A 12,679-nucleotide genomic window follows, 5' to 3' on the forward strand; every position below is an offset into this window, starting at 1 on the left:
ACATAATTTTTAATATTTATTGGATGTCAGAAATATTATTATTGTGGTGAATAATTTATTCTACATTTAACTTTTGAAAGGATATCCTCTATATGAAGAAGTCTAAAGCATTCTCCCATCATCTTTTGAATACACTAGAAGGAAATATTTAAAATTCCCAAGTGTCTTATTAAATCTGTCTCAAAATATGACATAATTTTGTTTCTGTTTGAAGATACATCTTGAATAATGATTTTCAGATTGTGTTTGATGGGCATTTTTTCAAAAGTGAGAACTAATCCATTCACTAAAGATTGGAAACTTGCAGTTTAACAATACTTAAATAGAGAAAGAAGTCTTTAAAATGCAGTGAGGGAAAACTGCTTCGTGCATCACATGTTCAAAATCAGAAATAATCAACTAAACATATTTATTTTAGTAAAATAAAGACATCTGTGTTCACTGTTTGAACTGTTTTTATTCAGGTACCATCGTGTATAATAAAACATCCTCATAATAAAACCCTCCACCCTTAGAACTTCATATAATCTGGATTTACATGATATGAAAACAGCGTATTATAATGTTATATATATATTTTAGTGTACGATAAAAATAAGGGAGCTTTAAGGTACAAAGTGCAATTCCAGTGATGAGCAGAGGTTTTTCTGAGATGCTAACTAGAAAAGAAAATACACAAAGTTATATTCATCATCATCACCATTGATTATTTTATAAATCTGGACTTTAACCTTTTTTAAAATAAAGAGGAAAACCGCTCTTTGGTTGAAATCGTCTTGATTCAGCATCAGGTGACGCTCAGACTGTGAGGACCAGTTCTCTGTGCGGCCGCATGCTGTCACACGTTTGGTTCTGTGGAGGGAACTTAAAGGATAAATGGAGGTAGTCGGTCTGAGGGATTACACAGCATGATAGCTTCAACAAGCACGGGTTAAACATTCAGAGGTCTAGAGGTTCAGTCCTGAAGACACTGAGGCTCCGGCTCGGGGCAGGTAGTTGGGGAATGCGGGGTCGTACCCAGGTGTGCCCACGTCCGTCTCAGAAGGCGTGAAACCAGCGTCCTGAACGTGCTGCCACAGCTGACGGTCCTGAGCCACGCCCTGCTGCTTCAAGTATCCGTGCTGACAGAAGAGCGGCGGCGTGCGGTGGGTGAGGGAGAAGCGGAAACAGGATTCTGAAAGAGAGGAGGAAACACGGGGATGAGTGGAGCTAGGTTATGTTAGCAACCAGAGTTACTCCTCCGTCTGTTTATCGCTCTAACGTGAGGAGCGAGGAGGACGTTGTTTTTCTCTTTTCTCCTCATAAAGTCAGAACACAGAGAAAAGGTTGATTCCTGAAGTCTCACCTGCATAAAAAGCTCTGAGGTCTGTCTGGACGCAGCGCTCCAGGAAACGCCTCAGAGGCTGGATGTGAGACACGGGACCGTCCCACTCTGTGAGGAAGTCCTCCACCATGTGATGAACCACTACGGGTCGGGGTAAAGGCCAGCCATGAGGGCGGAGCTTCATATCCTCCTCTGAGGAGAAAAAACGATGTACATTAACTGATATTTAAGACCTGGATGATAAAGAATGTAACTGGGATCAGAGTTCTCCTCATTTGAATCCTGTGTTTGGATCAAGGATCAACTCTCAGACGAGCCATCTTAGTTTGGCAGTTATTTTTTACTGTAACAACCTGATCCAGACGTCATTTATCAAGATATCTAATCCAGATAATCAACTATCTCTTCTGACCATGCCAAGATGGGTGTCCATTATTCACAACCCTTTAATGGTTGCAGTTCCTCTACTCACCTGTAGGGAGCCTATCGTAGTAATACAAAACAGGGTGCAGGAAGTTGGATTTCCAAGCTTTAGTCCAGTCTGTCTCTGCTCTGCTCCGCCCCAGGTAGTCGATCTTCTTCTTCCCGTACTGCATGAGGACAACGATCAGGCCGTGTGGGGACGCCTCATGACCAGAGAGGGACGAGAACCGAGGCAGCGCCTGGAGAGGGAACTCCTCCAGGTATTCACAGTGAGAGCTGACGAGAGGAACATTTGGAAAAATATTCATAGAGTGAAAATATCCTGCAGGTTAAAGGTCAAAGAGGTCAAATAATCTCTTCAAATCAAAACCTCACAGGTGACGTTGGAGAGGGATGTTGATATATTTTGCTAGCTGTTCTTTCAAACACTATTAAAGCTGCTTTCAGGGACTTGTCTGTGTTTTTAATGACCCTCTAAAGCAGGAAGTCACTCCTAATATTGAATCCCATTAACATCTACTCACCCTCGCAGAAGTACGACGTCCCCGAGAACCTCGAACATTTGATACGGTCCCGACGCCTCGCCGACCCGCTTCAGGATCCAGGACTGCAGCTGTGTCGTGGACAGCTTGGTGGAAGGCCACTGGTTGCTGTGGTAACGCTGTTCTAGAATGCGGTGAACAGTTCGCACTATCAAAGAGAATGAGAACGATATGTTAGAACGTTGACTGCTCTGATGTTCTTTGATGTTCTTTTCAGGCGTTCTGTTATCGCCTGCTGAATTGTTTACAGTCAAATTAGCAGTTCTTAAATTATCAATTACTATTTCTTGGTTAATCCCCCTAGAGGAGCACCCATGCATCTGTCTGTGTTGAGTCTCAGTTTCACTGTAAACAGTTCCTCAGAGGCTTCCCTCTGGCTTCCTTCAGCGGTATGAACCTGAAACAGAAACTGATGTTCTTGTGATGTTCTTCTAACTAGTGGGTCTTCAGTTTGCTGAAATAACAACATCATGATGCAGATTAGTCCAAAGTCCAAAGTCAAGCTTTGTCAGGTCTGTCCTCAAGAGGAGAAGAAAACTACGTCTACAATGTTTGTTTGTTGAATGGAGGTCTATGAAAGAGGATTAGAGACTCTGATGTTTATTTAGCTCTGACCTTCTTCATGGAATGTTCCATTTGTTCTCAGAATTCTGACATCATCAAAGACAGAATTCTAACATCATCATCGAAGACAGAATTCTGACATCATCAAAGACAGAATTCTGGAATTCTGTCTTTGATGTCAGAATTCTAGAACACCTGCTGTTGCTCTCCATACAGACTGTTTTTCCTGCTGACACCTGATTGGTGGATACTCCTCAGACTACAGACAGAGACCCTGAGATCCTGATTCAACATGTCTCTGAATCAGAATCTGTAATTACAGGTTAGTTGTAGCTAAAAGTAAAAAGCTTTGTCAGGTCTGTCCTCAAGAGGAGAAGAAAACTACGTCTACAATGTTTGTTTGTTGAATGGAGGTCTATGAAAGAGGATTAGAGACACTGATGTTTATTTTTAGCTCTGACCTTCTTCACGGAATGTTCCATTTGTTCTCAGAATTCTGACATCAAAGACAGAATTCCAGAATTCTGTTGAACCTCAGTTTCAGATGGATCATTCCTGATGTATTCCAGGGGGTTCGGTTATTTAAACTCTGAGCAGGGGCGGAGCCAGACTGTTTTGGGGCGCCGACTTTTATAAGGGTGGCCATGTATGGTGAATATTAGAGGCTTAACCCAAACCATGGAAGGTTATCTCCACTGATCATCTCTACTTTGACTTTTTACCTCTCATTGATTTTTTATTTTTTTAGAATCTAAAAAATGTTAAATTCTCTTATACAATTTTAACATTTAGGTCACAGTTTAGAGTAGCAGTTCCTAGCAGCCTGTTCAAACACAACTCAAACAGCTGATTCCAATATGAGTGCAGCCTCTGATAAGTCAAACAGCCAATCACAGTTTAGGATTTTAGGATGGCCACTGGGCTGCCCCCCCTAGTCAAAGCTAAAATAAACATGTTTAGGATTTCACCTGTGTAGCGGAACCCGTGGACGAAGCCTCCAGCAGATGCGCGGTAGTCTCTGGAGTGAGCGGCGGTTCCCAGCACGAACAAGCCGGGTGTGCTCTTCCCTTCGTACCAGGCGGTCACACCCGGCAGCCTCCCTTTGGCGTTGTCACTGTTTGGTGGGCAGGCGGAGCTGGACAGAGGTTATAACAACAAAATCAATGAGAGGTGATAAGTTCACTGGACAGTAAAATAACCTGTCATGTCGCGTGTCTTCATACCTGTCAAAGACGCTGAAGTTGAATCTGAATCCAAGGCAGCGAATCACACGGTCGTACGGCTTCCTCATGGAGAAGTTATCGTTGTGAAACCCCGGCAGTTCTTCTCCCGTCACATCAGAGCCGTTCTTCTCCTCCTGGTTCTGTAAGTACTTATTTAAAGTCAAGTATAACTTCCTCTTCTTCTCCTTCTTCTTCCCAGCAGCTCTTCTGCTTTGCTCCTTTCTCTGAGCGATGACTATTTTCTCCAAGTGTGCCTCGACCAACCCGTCCAGAGACTTCAGCTGGTACGTGTCCAGCAGCTCGTTATTCACGGCCCTGAGGAGGAACACAGAGAGGGTTAGTTTAAAGTCAGGGGGACTGATAGATCTGGGGATCTGGTCTGGCTTAGCGGTTAAATCTGCATGTGGAGAAGGTGAAGTCCTCCTTCCATGTGCCTATGTGGAATGCCAAAGCCTGAGGTGGGGAGAGCACACCTCCCCTCTCTTTAGTGTGCATACATGAGAAGCCAAGGCAGGGAGAGCATCAGCAAAGACCCGGGGAACAGAACAGAGCGAGCATCAGTGTTCGATACTGATGTCTTTGTTATTTCCTGTTTGATATGTTGTTTACCTCTCCTCCACTTCCTGCCCTTGCGTGTTTCCCACCCTGCTTTGATTGTTTCTACCTGCGTGTCTCCGTCGTCCCCTGAAGTCCCAGCCTTGGTTTCTGTCTCTGATCTGTGTTGTTGTTTTTCGGACAACGACCTTGCTTTTCCCCTGTAGGATCTGTTTGCGTGTTCGCTGCCGTGAATAACTTTTTGGCAAGCAGAGACTGTTTTTGCTTTTTCTGAGTCTGTCGTCCAATCAAGTCCCGTCACCTGAGGGTACCCTCATATACCAGCACGACAAAAATCAGAGGTTAAACAGACAAGAGAAGAAGTCATCAGATCCTTTACCTGAGATCTCCTACATAATGCGTCTGCCAGGCCAGCCGAACGGGGCTCGAACTGAGCATGTGCACCCGACTCGCGCTTCCTAAGATGCTCTGAGCCGTCTCAAAGGCAGAGTTCCCTTTGCCCAGGATGAGCACGGCCTGGTTCTTGTAGTCTTCAGGATTAACTGAAATGGACTCGTAGCCTTCAACCAGATCAGACCCCACAAACTCCACCTTCTGAGGGACCCACAGACCGGTGGCTACCAGGAGCACGCTGAGGGGAGAAAGGAGAGACACAGTGAAATCCACATTCCAAATAAACATGGAACTCTCTCCTGAAGTCTGATAAGAACACCTGCATGTGTAGTCTGTGGCGTGCTGATCGGTCAGGATGTATCTCCGTCCGGTGGGGGACGGCACAGCCCTGATCCTTCCCACGTCGACTCCATACTTGACCCTCAGCCCGAGCTCTGTCACGAACATGGACAGGTAGGTTGGGAAGGCGTCAGCAGGCGGGTAAAACTCGCTGCTCACCCTCTTAAAAAGGAGGTCAGGGTTGTCGCTCAGCAGCGAGTTCCAATCATGGCGAAGGTTGAACTCTCGGTTCTGCCTTCCTGTGTGGATCTTGTTGATGCTGATGAGCTTCCTGTGACGAGGATACCTAAAAAAACAAGCAGAGGAACGTCTCATTGTTTGAACCCGAGAGTCATATCTGTCTCAGAACATGTGAGGCGTGTGAAAACTGGTCCTACTTGTTGAAGAAGCTGCCCGGTCCAGAGTTCCTCTCCAGGATGACGTAGTCTCTTTTGGCCTTGTTGAGGAAATAACCCATCTGCAGCCCAGCAGGCCCGGCTCCGAGCACGCAGTACTCATGGTGCCGGGTGTGGTTGTGGTGGTGAAGGTTACCAAGAGAGCTCTGGACACAGCCAATCAGGATCAAGAGGAGGGAGCAAGGAAGGCTGGAATCCATCACCTGCAGGACACGAAGCAGAGAAGGACAGTTTCATTACATGAAGAATATTTACAAGAACTCTTTTGTTCCAAGAGCAATTCAATTATTAAATTCTGAGATTGCAAAAATCAAACCAAACTTTAAAATTTTAATTTTAGCAAACTCAAACAAATGAGAAATGATCTATCCAGACTACACTGGTCTTTTGAACCAGGCTGTAAACATGTTTATTTCTGCTGTAAAGATCGGCATCTTTGAATGGGTGTGTATGTGGTTTCCTGTACTTCCAGAGCCAGCCTCAAGTGGATCCTTGAAGAACTGCAGTTTTTAACACTTCCGTATTCAACTCATATTTTTAGACCGGAGGTTGCTGCTTATAACAAACCAACAGCTAACTAACCACGATCGGCTAGCTAACAAACCAACGCTTCACAAATCAACAGCCAACTAACAGCTAACTAACTAACTAGCCAACTAACTAACCAACCAACCAACCAACCAACCAACTAACTAACTAACTAACTAACTAACTAACTAACTAACCAACCAACCAACTAACAGCTAACTAACTTACCAACCAACCAACCAACCAACCAACTAACTCACTCAATAACTAACAGCTAAATAACCACCATCGGCTAGCTAACAAACCAACGGTTAATTAACCAACAGCTAACAAACAGCTAACTAACTAACTAACCAACAGCTAACTTACTAACAGCTAACTAACTAACTAACCAACAGCTAACTAACTAACAGCTATCCTACTAACTAAGTAACTGACAGCTAAATAACCACCATCAGCTAGCTAACAAACCAATGGTTAACTAACCAACAGCTAACTAACTAACCAACAGCTAACTAACTAACCAACAGCTAACTAACAGCTAACTAGCCACCATCGGCTAGCTAACAAACCAACGGTTGACTAACCAACAGCTAACAAACTAGCTAACAGATAACTAACTAACCAACAGCTAACTTACTAACAGCTAACTTACTAACAGCTAACTAACTAACTAACCAACAGCTAACTAACAGCTAACTAACTAACAGCTAACCTACTAACTAAGTAACTCACAGCAAAATAACCACCATCAGCTAGCTAACAAACCAATGGTTAACTAACCAACAGCTAACTAACTAACCAACAGCTAACTAACTAACTAACCAACAGCTAACTAACTAACCAACAGCTAACTAACTAACTAACTAACTAACTAACTAACTAACCAACAGCTAACTAACTAACTAACTAACTAACTAACTAACTAACTAACCAACAGCTAACTAACAGCTAACTAGCCACCATCGGCTAGCTAACAAACCAACGGTTGACTAACCAACAGCCAACAAACTTACTAACAGATAACTAACTAACTAACTAACTAACTTGCTAACAGCTAACTTTACATCCCCCCTCAGTGATAACACTTTGTTTCGTCTGTTATTAAAATAAATATAAGATATTTTAGATTATAAAACCATAAAACTCTATAGCTCTTATTAATGTGATTTTTCTCCCTATAGTTGTCATTCCTCTTTAAAGTATATTTATGTCTTTATATCTAACCTCTATATATCTAATGCAGTCATTAATCAGCATCATTTACGGTAGTCGTCGCCAGTTCGTCTAATAATTCAGCGACAGATCAGAGAAACAGATCCAGGCTCGAGCTGAGACTCCCCGGCTCTCCATGAACTCCTACGCCGCTGTTGTAAGCCTCTGCTCGGGATGCAGTGGATGCCATCGCCCGCTGAGATCAGAGCTCGGCTGCAGCGTTACAGTTCAAACATGGAGGACATCTTACCTTCAGTTAGTGGATCCCTCCAGACCAACATCTGTGGATTAACATGGAGCACATCTGTGGAGGAAGCTACATCTTTAGTGTTTGGTGTTTGAAAGCTGCTGTGAGAGAGTGAGTGTGTGTGTGAGTGTGTGTGTGTGAAGGAGATGGTGTGTGTGTGTTCAGCCTACTTCCCCCCCAGGCTACAGAAACCAATGGAGAGCTGCTCCCATGAAGAGGCGTGATTATGAAACACAGCAGAGAAGCACAAGGTGTTCACAAAGAGACAATTATTCATGCTTTAAGCTTTTAGTCTAAAGTGATGGTTAGAACAGAACACGACCCAGATGAGGAGAGTACGGTGGCCCTGAGGGGAAAACGCACAAACATTTCATGACCTCAAAAATGCTAAAAACTATTTAATGTTACAGAAAAACTAAAAAAAAAAACATTTTATAAAATTAAAAAATATGTAATGACATGCAAAAAATATACCCCCAAATTTACACTACTTCATGTAATATAAACATATTTTATAATCCAATAACTTATCCTTAAATGGTAAAAAATAACCACTAATTCATGTTAATACACAACAAAACATTTCACTTGAAAAGAACATTTATGCTTATTAAACAATTTTTACATCTGACACCATATGTTAATAATTGCTGTGCTATAATACCATGCTGTTGGATTTTCTTCTTGTTACACTCAGGCTGCAATTTTCTCTGTGCAATAACCTAAATCTGTGCATAAGTAGAAAGTGTTCATAGTGTATATATTTTTGTTCTATTTATATTTTATTTTTAGCTTTAATATATTTTAACACTGTAAGTGCATTATCAATTCCTGTCAATTGTTGTAAGCTGCTGTAACAAAATAATTTCCCCTAATGAAGGATCAATAAAAGTATCTTAACTGCTGTTTTAATGCATCTCATTAAATATTTTCACATATCATGAAATGTTTGAGGGTTTTATTTAATATTTTTAACATCCTGTTAACTGCTTTTTGTATTTTCAATTAAACATATTTGTGACATTTTTTGGGTTCATGAAACATTATTTAAAATATTTGTGTTTGGTGAAAAATGCTTGTTTTTAATGAAATGTTTTTGCTGTTTATTGTACTGTTTGTGCAGTTGACCTTCATGGCTACCATATTATGGTTTAAAATACAAAAAAATGCTAAATAAAATCTCAAAATAATTTACAGAAAGGGGTGCTGGTGGACTAGCAGTCTAAGCGCCCCACATACAGAGGCTAAAGTCCTTGTTGCAGGGGTCACTGGTTTGATTCCCAGCCGGTTGACCGTTTCCTGCATGTCTTCCCCTGCTCACTACTCCCCATATTTCCTGTCTCTCTTCAGCTGTCCTATCAAATAAAGGCAAAAAGCCTAAAAATATAACTTAAAAAAAAAAAAAATAACTCACAGAAATGTTCTAACACCAGATATAACACTGAGTTTTTTCTTATCAAATTAAAATTCTAACTTTAATCTTTTAGTTTGGTAAACAACAAAATGATCAGTTCTTTCCAAAATGATATTATGCAGTAAAACATATATTTAACTTCATTGTAGCTTTTCTACATACTCATATTTTGTATCCTACCTTTAGATAATCTGTATTTATCAATCTCAGTGCCTCAGTTTAAAACTTTGAAACTGCTTTGTATTAAGTTAACTGTTGTATTGTAAGGAAGCTGTAAGTGTGAATGCTTCCATTCATGTTATTTATTCTGTTTTCCTGTAATAACAGGTAACAGACTCTGATGTAAGTCGAGTTCTTCAGAAAAGAACTGAGATTAACTCCACAAGACAGCGACGTAAAGGGAAGGTGTGAAGGAGCTTTATCTTGTGTGCACAACACCTCCTGAGAATTCTCTTTTATGAGTGCGTATAAAACATGTCTGTTAGTTTTTGATTACCGCCTCGTCATGTTTTCAGATTTTTTTACAACACAGTCATGAAATCTGCCTCATCATGTTTAACCTCAGCCTTCTGAGTAATGTGACTCAGCAGTCTCACTTCCCTTCTAGAGTCAGCTGCCTCAGTCCAGGTCATCAGAGACCCGTATAAAAGAGGCCGGACTGAGCTGAGAGGACACAGAGGACTGCTGGACTCAGAAGAGACGACAAGAAGCTCCAGATCAACGAGAGGAGACTTTCATCTGTAACAGGTACTTCACTTTTATTTTCATATTTACTGTTTTAATGTTAAATGTGTTTCTCTGAAATTAATTACTTCTCATTGCTGTTTGCAGAAATGGAGAACATGAAGAGTGCCAGGAAATACGATGAAGGAGACGTTGGAAGGTATGTCTACAGAATATTTTAATAGTTCAACTTAAAGTTTTTTATGAAACAAAATCAACATTTTAATGGTTTAAATCTGGCTGAAAAACATTATATTAAAACGTTTTGGCTTTTTATTTTTTATTTTGGGAATAATTTTATTTATTCAATTTTATTCTAAGTCATATTAATTTAAATTTAAATTTATTTTCCCCTTTTTTAAATTATTTTTGTATCTGCCATTGTGTGTATTTACTTGAGTGATTTTCAAATCAGAAAAATTAAGAAATAAAAAATTAAGTTTGGGATTAAAAGGCTGTTGAAGAAAAAAATGAAGACTGAATAAATAAATAAAGAGAAAGAAAGAAAGAAAGAAAGTCCTTATCTTTTAAATTAAAAAATGTATTTCTTCATTTAAATTTTCAAAGCTTGTCAGGTCAAAGAATCAAAAATGTTAAGTTCCTTTTCACTTCACTTTCTCAGATACCTTGACTCTAAGTGAAAGCTGTCTTTAAAGCTCCCTCTGAATGACTCTGTCCTCTCTGTGTTCCCTCAGTGATTTATCCGAGCAGATTAAAGTTGCCACTAAAGACACTCACGTCCGCGCTGAGAACACGGCCCTGATGCTGAGTTACCAGAAGGGTCAGATCACCCTGCCGCAGTACAAGGTAACAACACTCCCTTTAAACGTTCTCTGCCTGTTGTTATATTTCTGTGTATTCATGCGTGTGCTCTGTCTGTCAGGTGCTGCTGTGTTCCCTCTATGAGATCTACAAAGCACTGGAAGAGGAGATGGATAGAAATTCATCCCATCCTGCTGTGGCGCCGATATACTTCCCTCAGGAGCTCGCCCGCCTGGAGACGCTGGAGAGCGACCTGGAGCATTTCTTCGGCTCGGAGTGGAGGACGAGGGTGATCGTACCTGCAGCCACACACAGATACCAACAGAGGCTACGGAAGGTGAGCAGAGAGGAGGACGTTCAGTTATATTTAATATTACACAGCTGCGGTGAATACTCGATTCTGATTGGTCAATGTGAGCACTCAAAGGTCTGCTATTTCTCTATAACGGACTTGGTCTTCTTTTCCAGATCGGCAAAGAGCGCCCCGAGCTGTTGGTCGCCCACGCCTACACTCGCTACCTCGGGGATCTATCGGGAGGTCAAGTGCTCGGGAAAATTACCCAGAAGTCCCTTGGGTTGAGCGGCAATGAGGGGCTCTCGTTTTTCTCCTTCCCCGGCGTGTCCAGCCCGAACCGCTTCAAGCAGCTTTACCGGAGCCGCATGAACAGCATCGAGGTGACGGAGGACGAGAAGAAGGAGGTGCTGGAGGAGGCTGTCGCTGCCTTCGAGCTCAACATTCAGGTGACAACATTCAAGCTACACACTGTACCTTTAAATACCAAACACTGTACCTTTAAATACTACACACTGTACCTTTAAATATGACACACTGTACCTTTAAATACCACACAAACACTGCACCTTTAAATCCTACACACTGTACCTTTAAATATGACACACTGTACCTTTAAATACTACACACAGTACCTTTAAATATGACACACTGTACCTTTAAATACTACACACTGCACCTTTAAATACTACACAAACACTGTACCTTTAAAAAGGACACACTGTACCTTTAAATACTACACACTGTACCATTAAATACTACACACTGTACCTTTAAATACTACACACTGTACCTTTAAATACTACACAAACACTGTATCTTTAAATATGACACACTGCACCTTTAAATACCACACTGACTTTAAATAATACACTGTGCCTTTTAATACTAGACACTGTACCTTTAAATACTACACACACACTGCAACTTTAAATATTACACACTAACTTTTAAATAAATATTACACCCTGCACCTTTAAATGACACACTGTACCTTTAAATAAATGTTACACCCTGCACCTTTAAATGACACACTGTACCTTTAAATAAATGTTACACCCTGCACCTTTAAATGACACACTGTACCTTTAAATAAATGTTACACACTGTACCTTTAAATACGCACATTTGAACACCACACTGTACCTTTAAATAAATATTACACACTGTACCTTTAAATAAATATTACACACTGTACCTTTAAATAAATATTACACACTGTACCTTTAAATAAATATTACACACTGTACCTTTAAATACTACACCTTGACCATGACAGATCAGGAAACCGGCCGTGTGAACTTGAATAACAATATTGAGAAATGTCACACTTCTACAGGAGTCAGAAAAGAGGAAGTGAATCTGTGAGACGCAGAAACAGGAAGTGTTTGTCCCTCCTGCTGAGTTTCTCTGTTTTTATTCTTCTTCAGGTTTTTGACGACTTGCAGAAAATGTTGAGCATCACAGCAGAAACCGCGGACAGATCGGAGGGCGACGCCCTGAAGGCTTCAGTGTTCCCGTCCTCACCCATGATGCAGTTCGCCGTAGGAGTGTGCGTCACGCTGACCACGATCGGATTAGGGATGTATTCGATGTAGACATGTTTTAAAGTTACGCACGTTCAGCACTTTACTAATCACTCCATGTTTCTGAATCCTGACTTGTTTTTGTCCCCTCTTTTTAGATCAGTGTTTATTTTTAACCTTTTGTAATTTTTATGATCTTTAATAATAAAAATGT

General features: G+C 41.1%; 2 protein-coding genes across 7 annotated transcripts; one reads left to right on the forward strand and one right to left on the reverse strand.

Annotated features, from left to right (window-relative positions):
- Nucleotides 1–437: 437 nt before the first annotated feature.
- Nucleotides 438–8,055, reverse strand: foxred2 (FAD-dependent oxidoreductase domain containing 2). 5 transcript variants are annotated; one of them, XM_034711625.1, is made up of 11 exons: nt 7,919–8,055; nt 7,752–7,805; nt 5,741–5,961; nt 5,344–5,649; nt 5,011–5,262; nt 4,077–4,391; nt 3,822–3,988; nt 2,272–2,437; nt 1,797–2,023; nt 1,346–1,516; nt 438–1,174 (listed from the first exon to the last, which is right to left on the reverse strand). In XM_034711625.1, the coding sequence occupies exons 3-11, from the start codon at nt 5,956–5,958 to the stop codon at nt 948–950; spliced, it is 2,049 nt and encodes a 682-aa protein (XP_034567516.1). In that variant the 5' UTR covers nt 5,959–5,961; nt 7,752–7,805; nt 7,919–8,055; the 3' UTR covers nt 438–947. The 5 variants fall into 5 exon arrangements, with proteins under 5 accessions (XP_034567516.1, XP_034567515.1, XP_034567514.1 ...); XM_034711624.1 differs by having other exon boundaries at nt 7,752–8,055; XM_034711623.1 differs by lacking the exons at nt 7,752–7,805; nt 7,919–8,055 and adding an exon at nt 7,514–7,709.
- On the forward strand, nt 3,712–12,665 carry hmox1a (heme oxygenase 1a). Of its 2 annotated transcripts, none has more exons than XM_034711631.1 (8): nt 3,712–4,412; nt 9,490–9,623; nt 9,772–9,909; nt 9,994–10,045; nt 10,581–10,692; nt 10,769–10,984; nt 11,116–11,388; nt 12,370–12,665. In XM_034711631.1, exons 4-8 carry the CDS (start codon nt 9,996–9,998, stop codon nt 12,535–12,537), a joined length of 819 nt encoding a protein of 272 aa, XP_034567522.1. In that variant the 5' UTR covers nt 3,712–4,412; nt 9,490–9,623; nt 9,772–9,909; nt 9,994–9,995; the 3' UTR covers nt 12,538–12,665. The 2 variants fall into 2 exon arrangements, with proteins under 2 accessions (XP_034567522.1, XP_034567520.1); XM_034711629.1 differs by having other exon boundaries at nt 9,490–9,567; nt 9,770–9,909.
- The last annotated feature ends 14 nt before the right edge of the window (nt 12,666–12,679 follow it).

The sequence above is a fragment of the Notolabrus celidotus genome, chromosome 20 (genome assembly GCF_009762535.1).
Source record: "Notolabrus celidotus isolate fNotCel1 chromosome 20, fNotCel1.pri, whole genome shotgun sequence".
NCBI lineage: Eukaryota > Metazoa > Chordata > Actinopteri > Labriformes > Labridae > Notolabrus > Notolabrus celidotus.